Below are 7,371 nucleotides of genomic sequence, written 5' to 3'. Positions count from 1 at the left end.
TGTGTGTGTGTGTGTGTGTGTGTGTGTGTGTGTGTGTGATCTGCTCAGTTTTGTTCTTTTCTCAGTCACATATGATTTAGTCGCTGCAGAACAGGCCTGGTCCTGCTCCTCGTCACAGCTGCTCCTCGTGTTGTCTTCACTGTAAATGCTGCTGTTTTCAGGTGTAATGTCCCTTTAACCAGATGTTTAAACAATTGAAAAGTTGCAGCAACACCTATGATGAACCCTCTGTGTCTAGTTGGTGGTTTGTTGTGCGTATTCTCATCCTTCTGCTTTGATTTCTTTGATATTTGTTGTCTTTTTACGCTCTCCAGTTCAAAACCTCCATTGGAAATGTGCCGTTTTAACACGCAGCTCGAGGCCTCATCCAGTTTGGTGCACAGAATAATCTTATCACAAGAACACACTATATTTTGTGTTGTTGAAAGGCATTCTGGGAGATGTAGAGAGTCTCCAGGTGGAGGGAAAGTGTGTTTACACACATTCGACACACAGAGACGGTTATTAAAAATTAACTAGCACAGTGGAATCTGACCCAGTAAATCACAGCGTGGGTTTATTCTGTGAGCACCGGCGCCCTCTGCAGGCTAGACAAACAGCTGCAACCTGGAATTACATGGAGGTCTTATTTTCTAACTATTAAATTAAAGTTTAGTTCCTGTCAGAGCCATATAAATGTTTCTTTATGGCCATCTATCCATCTCTCAGGATGGGAACACCTGGTGATGGTTTGTCACCTGTCACTGTGGTCAGTATAGAGACTTAGACTTTATTGATCCCTTTGGGATGACTCCCTCAGGGAAATTACATATATAGACATATATAGACAATATAATTCTAATTTTGTGGCGTATTTTGTGTTACATCTCTTACGTTGTTTGTCTTGAACTCAGTGTTGCTGCCTGTAAGGCCAGGACGCTCTTGAAAACAAGATTTTTAATCTTTCCTGGTTGAATAAATCCAGGTTTCCTTATTTAGACAGTATCTTTTAAATGATTTTCTAAGGATAAAAACTGTAATATAAGACTTTTATTTTAATAAAATAATAATAATAAAGTCAGTGCAGCTTTTATAAAGTCAGCAGCGCCCTCTGCCGGCTGAATAAACCCATGACGTGTCCTTTCCTCATCAGATGAGGAGGTTTGTCACAGGTTTGTGGTCAGGGAGGTTTGAGGCACAAAGTCGAGGCTGAAAGCTGTTTTCAAAAGGGAAATATGTGCATTTTTAACACGAAGAGGTGACTGAGTGTGTCCAATATCTGTTTTTAAAATCATCTGAAACAGGCACAGATCTCCCCGGTGCTTTTCCTTCCTTTATAACTTCTTAAACTTTAAAACAACTTAAAGTTTTGTTCTGGGAAACTTCAGTCAGGAAGTAATTATTGGATAATCAAATTAAAACGAAGCAATGAGAATAAAGTGTAATTGATGTGACAGTGTACATGGAGAAAAACAGAAAGTAAAAATAAGAAAAGTAGATTTACATGTCAAACATTTCATATATGTAATTTAACATGATTGAAAAGTTTTTTAGAGTTACTGATAAATATAAAACAACAACAAAAGAAAGAAAAGGAAATAAGGAGCAGTGAGAATAAAAAGATAAACAGACCTTTGTAATAATGAGTTCAACATCCTCTGACTTTTCCCTTTAAGAAATAAACAACATTATAAACATGATCATCCTCTTTATCTCTGACTGATCTGTTCCACTGTCACAGAGACCTTCAGAGGTAACATCTTCAGTGGGTGTTTGTCATCGTCAGTGCTAAAGATCGGAAACAGTTTCTCAGTGAAAGTGTGTGTGAAGGTGTGTATGTGTGTGTTAGTATCAGGATCAGAGAACGACAACTTTCCTCTGTTCCAGTCCAGATTCACTCTGATCCTCTGGGGCTTCTTCTGAACTGAGAGAACAGTGACTGGAGCTGGTGGTGACACTGCTGAGTATTTACCTTTACTGAGCCCTATTCCCCATCCTCCAGACTCATTGACTTCCTGTGACTCTGCTAACACACCCAGTCCCCAGGTTGTACAGCCTCTAACCTCCACATCCCAGCTGTGAGACCCTGAGTTAAAACCCTCAGAGCCCAGGACAAAGCATGCTTTATCAATCCTCTCTGGATTGTCAGGAAGCTGCTGTCTCTCTCCTGGTCTCAGACTGGTCAGATCTTCAGACAGGATCAGTTCCGGACCAGCAGTATTTGGATCCAGAACCACAGGACTGTAGGAGACCATGTCCTTCATCTTGTTCCAGATGTTGAAGGTCAGGTTGCCCAGGTGTTTGGCCTGGTCTATCAGAGCTCCTGAGAGCAGCTGGTGATCCTCCAGCAGGGGGCGCTGCTGGACTCTTTCCACTGCAGCCTTGTAGTTGTTGAGGAATGAGACGTCTTCAGGTCTCAGCTCGTCCTCTGTGGCTCTGACTGTGTGTGAAAGAGCTGCTATCTCTCTGCTCAGAGCCTCCATCTTCTCCTTCATCATCTGACTCTTCTGCTCCTCTTCCTCCCTCAGTGCAGCCATCCTGGCCTCCTCTTCCTCTTCTAGAAACTGGTGAAGCTTCTTAAACTGCTCCTTAATCTGCCTCTCTGTGTGTCGGGCCTGGACCTTAATGTGATCTGCTGTTTGATCAAACTTCACTTTAACTTTTTCTAAACTCTTTAACTTCTTCTTTAAGGGCTCCAGAGTTTTCTGAAGTTTCTTCTTGTGTTGTCGTGCAGCTTCATCAATGGGTCTGAAGCTGTGGTTTTTGTGTGTTACTGAATGTAGACAGACGACACACACTGGCTGCTGATGGTCCAGACAGAAGAGTTTGAGTTTCTCAGAGTGCAGACTGCAGAGAGCCTCTGAAGATTTATCTGATCTCTCCTGTAAGAAGGACTCACACAGGTTCTTTAACACCAGGTTACGAGGTGGATCTACCTTTGAAGATCTTCTCTTACAAACTGGACACTGTGGTATTGGTTTCTCTCTCCACCATCTCTTCAGACAGTCTTTACAGAAGCTGTGGCTACATGACAGAACAACAGGATCTCTAAAGACCTCCTGACAGACCGGACAGCAGAGATCCTCCTCTAATCTGGAAGCCATTTAGTCTGAAGCTGAAAACACAGCAGACAGAAAGTACAGTCAGTCATGGCTCCCCTCCCCCCTCTACTAACTTCACTGAGATTCACTTTCACTTTGAGTGGTGGTTTTAGTCAAACTCACCTTCAGTGTGTGGAGAGTCAGCAGGTTGAAGCAGCAGTGTTGTAGTTTTCCTCTTTTCTCTCCTGTAGCTGGACTCACTCAGAGGACGATGTTAGTTTGGTCTGAAGGTGAATCTGATCGTCTGTTCTTCAGTCTGTGTCTCTCTGCAGAGAGGAAGAACAAACTGTTTTCTGTTTTGCATCAGGCGAGTTGTCAGGGGTGGAGCTTCGTCAGACTTCCTGTAGTAAATGCTGTTGCTTTAATTGTAACAAATGTTTTGTTTTATTGCTGGTAACCCTGAGTGATAATGTGCAGGTAGATGATGCAGCAGTTCAGATGTAGCTGTAGGGTGCCTCATGGTCCTAATATATGCAGAGTATCCTGTGATGGTGGGAACAATGCCAGCTGGTTATATGAAGCAGGTCTTGTTGTGCACTGCTGGTTTCTCCACAGCAGGTGGCAGCAGTGAGCTGTGGTGTTTTCAGTATGGGAGGAATGTGTGTGTAGGTGGTTGATTGAGAGAGAGCTGAGAAAACAAACCGTTAATGTTGGAGGAACTAAGGAAACATTTTTGTTTTTCCTCTGTTCATTTGCCTCATATATATAATGTGTGTAGTTTAACATGAATCACTTGGGATTAGGATTTAAAACAAAGTTTATTGAATCTTATTGATCAGTTGATTAAACATGCAGTTCTTTATGGATCTCCATAAGTTTGCTGGTTGTCATGGCTCCACACAACAATTAAAAACTTAACAACAATTTAAAATGACTCAGAATCAATAAAATGACCCAAATATAAAAATTGGAAAATGCAGATTGTTAAACTACAAAAGAACAAAGCAGAAACAAAAAGCAGTGACAACTAAATGAAAATGATAACTATGAGACAGCAGGAGGACAGGTGCAGTTTAATCGGTTACATTCTCTGACTTTTCCCTTGAAGACATAAATACCATAATAAACATGATCATCCTCTGTATCTCTAACTGGTCTGTTTCACTGTCACTGAGACCTTCAGAGGTAACATCTTCAACGGGGGAACATCTCCATTGCAAATGTATGGAAACAGTTCCTCAGTGAAAGTGTGTGTGAAGGTGTGTATGTGTGTGTTAGTATCAAGATCAGAGAACGACAACTTTCCTCTGTTCCAGTCCAGATTCACTCTGATCCTCTGGAGATTCTTTACTGGGAGATCAGTCTCCGGAGCTGGTGGTGACCGCGCTGAGTATCTACCTTCATTGAATCCTATTCTCCATACTCCAGACCGTATGACTCCCTTCCTTTGGACAGACTCTGCAAACACACCCAGTATCCAACCTGTACTGTCTCCAACCTCGACATCCCAGCTGTGAATCCCTGAGTTAAAACCCTCAGAGCCCAGGACAGAGTGGTAATAATTAAATCTATCTTGGTTGTGAGGAAGCTGCTGTCCCTCTCCTCGTCTCAGACTGGTCAGATCTTCAGACAGGATCAGTTCTGGATGAGCAGTGTTTGGATCCAGAACCACAGGACTGTAGGAGACCATGTCCTTCATCTTGTTCCAGATGTTGAAGGTCAGGTTGCCCAGGTGTTTGGCCTGGTCTATCAGAGCTCCTGAGAGCAGCTGGTGATCCTCCAGCAGGGGGCGCTGCTGGACTCTTTCCACTGCAGCCTTGTAGTTGTTGAGGAATGAGACGTCTTCAGGTCTCAGCTCGTCCTCTGTGGCTCTGACTGTGTGTGAAAGAGCTGCTATCTCTCTGCTCAGAGCCTCCATCTTCTCCTTCATCATCTGACTCTTCTGCTCCTCTTCCTCCCTCAGTGCAGCCATCCTGGCCTCCTCTTCCTCTTCTAGAAACTGGTGAAGCTTCTTAAACTGCTCCTTAATCTGCCTCTCTGTGTGTCGGGCCTGGACCTTAATGTGTTCTGCTGTTTGATCAAACTTCACTTTAACTTTTTCTAAACTCTTTAACTTCTTCTTTAAGGGCTCCAGAGTTTTCTGAAGTTCCTTCTTGTGTTGTTGTGCAGCTTCATCGATGGGACTGAAGCTGTGGTTTTTGTGTGTTACTGAATGTAGACAGACGACACACACTGGCTGCTGATGGTCCAGACAGAAGAGTTTGAGTTTCTCAGAGTGCAGACTGCAGAGAGCCTCTGCAGATTTATCTGATCTCTCCTGTAAGAAGGACTCACACAGCTTCTTTAACACCAGGTTTAAAGGTGGTTCTTCCTTTGAAGATCTTCTCTTACAAACTGGACAGTCTGGTGTTTGTTTCTCTCTCCACCATCTCTTCAGACAGTCTTTACAGAAGCTGTGGCTACATGACAGAACAACAGGATCTCTAAAGACCTCCTGACAGACCGGACAGCAGAGATCCTCCTCTAATCTGGAAGCCATTTAGTCTGAGTGAAGCTGAAAACACAGCAGACAGAAAGTACAGTCAGTCATGGCTCCCCTCCCTCCTCTACTAACTTCACTGAGATTCACTTTCACTTTGAGTGGTGGTTTTAGTCAAACTCACCTTCAGTGTGTGGAGAGTCAGCAGGTTGAAGCAGCAGTGTTGTAGTTTTCCTCTTTTCTCTCCTGTAGCTGGACTCACTCAGAGGACGATGTTAGTTTGGTCTGAAGGTGAATCTGATCGTCTGTCCTTCAGTCTGTTCGCCTCTCTTTAGTGAAGAAAAAAAACCAGTTTCCTGATTTGTTTTGAGGTGAGTCAGGTGAGGGGTGGAGCTTTGTCAGATCTCCTCTGCCAAGTGCTGTTGTTTCACCTGTAACACACAATGAGTTTTATTCCAAAGTTTGATTCATTGCTGGGAGTGCCAGCTGATAAGTGTCCAGGATGTTGCATCAGCTGTTTAAGTACAAATGCAGCTGTAGGCTGGACGTTAGTGGAGCAGTTTCAGTATAACCAAGTCAAGATTTTTGGAAAGGGCTGCAGAGTTACTGTATGTCTGGGAAATATATGTAATGGGAAGTCGGAATCCTACATAACATGAAATGTCTGTTTGTTTTTTTTTAACTATGTATTTAGTAGAACATTAAGGCAGTAAAACAAATAGAACCCAGTAACAGAACAGATCAGAGGCCTGGACACAGGATGTTTTTAACTTTTTTGGGACCATTGTCCTGCTGGGGGTAATAATAATTATGGTGTTGCATTCTCATATCTCTGCTATGCAGATGATACCCAACGATACATTGGTCATTTCTGCTAGATGAATCTATGGTCTTGTCATGGACCTCTGCTTCTCTCTCAAACATACCCACATGGATGAGGGAACACCACCTTCAGATAAACCTCTCTAAGACTTGACTCTTCATCATCCCAGACAGTCAGTCTCTCCATCACAATATTAACATGAAGACCTCCTCTTTAACCTGGTTGTCATGTTTGATGACCAGCTCTCGTCCTCTAACCATGTTGCATCTGTCTCCAGGTTGTGCCACTTCACACTAAACAACATAAGAAACATCAGACCTTACCTGTCTCAGTCCTCCACCCAACTCTTGGTACAGACCCTGGTTCTCTCAGGTCTTCTGGTGGTCCTTCCTTCATGGACAGTAAAACCCTTACAGATGGTCCAAAATGAGGTGGCATATCTGGTCTCTGATCAGCCTAAAAGGTCACATGACCTCCACTGGCTACCCATGGACTTCTTGAATCTGATCCAGGTCTCTGCTGCTGCCTACAGAGAGACCTCTGGGTCTAAACTCAGTTGTTCAGGCTTCTGCTCCTTCTCAGCCACTGTGTTCCTCCAAGGATCATCGTCTGGCATCACCATCCCTGCACACAAGGTGTTCTCAGTCCAGACTGTTCTGGTTTGTGGTTCCTTGATGGTGGAACCAGCTCCCAGATTGTATCAGAGCAGGAGCATCCCTCTTCAACAATCTCTGAAGACTCATCTCTTCTGAGAGCATCTCCTCTCCTAACACCTCTAACACCCTACCATACTGAACTAACACTGACTGTCAACTTCTTTTATTTATCTCCTGCTCTCTGTCTGAAAGAATAGATTTAGTTCTTCAAAGTCTCCTACTGCTCTGAAGCTTTAGTGTTGTTCCTGAATTTGCAAGTTGTTTTGGATAAAAGCATCTGCCAAGTGAGTAACTGAGGTGTTTTGTCATTAGTGTGTTGTTACAGACAGCAGCTCAGTATTATGGCAGAGTTGCCCTGAAACAACAATGCCAGCAGGTTATATGAAGCAGGTC

At 43.4% G+C, this 7,371-nt stretch overlaps 2 protein-coding genes across 2 annotated transcripts; both read right to left on the bottom strand.

Annotated features, from left to right (window-relative positions):
• Window positions 1-1,014: 1,014 nt before the first annotated feature.
• On the bottom strand, window positions 1,015-3,392 carry LOC108891583 (E3 ubiquitin-protein ligase TRIM35-like). Its single transcript, XM_018688766.2, has 2 exons — window positions 3,204-3,392; window positions 1,015-3,094 (listed from the first exon to the last, which is right to left on the bottom strand). Exon 2 carries the CDS (start codon window positions 3,081-3,083, stop codon window positions 1,689-1,691), a length of 1,395 nt encoding a protein of 464 aa, XP_018544282.1. The 5' UTR covers window positions 3,084-3,094; window positions 3,204-3,392; the 3' UTR covers window positions 1,015-1,688.
• Window positions 3,393-3,881: 489 nt separating this feature from the next.
• LOC108891584 (E3 ubiquitin-protein ligase TRIM39-like) lies at window positions 3,882-5,842 on the bottom strand. Its single transcript, XM_018688767.2, has 2 exons — window positions 5,684-5,842; window positions 3,882-5,574 (listed from the first exon to the last, which is right to left on the bottom strand). Exon 2 carries the CDS (start codon window positions 5,557-5,559, stop codon window positions 4,168-4,170), a length of 1,392 nt encoding a protein of 463 aa, XP_018544283.1. The 5' UTR covers window positions 5,560-5,574; window positions 5,684-5,842; the 3' UTR covers window positions 3,882-4,167.
• Between the last annotated feature and the right edge of the window lie 1,529 nt (window positions 5,843-7,371).

This window comes from Lates calcarifer, unplaced genomic scaffold (genome assembly GCF_001640805.2).
Source record: "Lates calcarifer isolate ASB-BC8 unplaced genomic scaffold, TLL_Latcal_v3 _unitig_1_quiver_1763, whole genome shotgun sequence".
Classification (NCBI taxonomy): Eukaryota; Metazoa; Chordata; class Actinopteri; family Centropomidae; genus Lates; species Lates calcarifer.
Note: the sequence above shows the minus strand (reverse complement) of the source record. Positions and strands in the feature narration are given on the sequence as shown.

Excerpts from the sequence above, each read along its gene's own strand:
- LOC108891583 (XM_018688766.2), bottom strand. The coding sequence starts at position 3,083 with ATGGCTTCCAGATTAGAGGAGGATCTCTGCTGTCCGGTCTGTCAGGAG.
- LOC108891584 (XM_018688767.2), bottom strand. The coding sequence starts at position 5,559 with ATGGCTTCCAGATTAGAGGAGGATCTCTGCTGTCCGGTCTGTCAGGAG.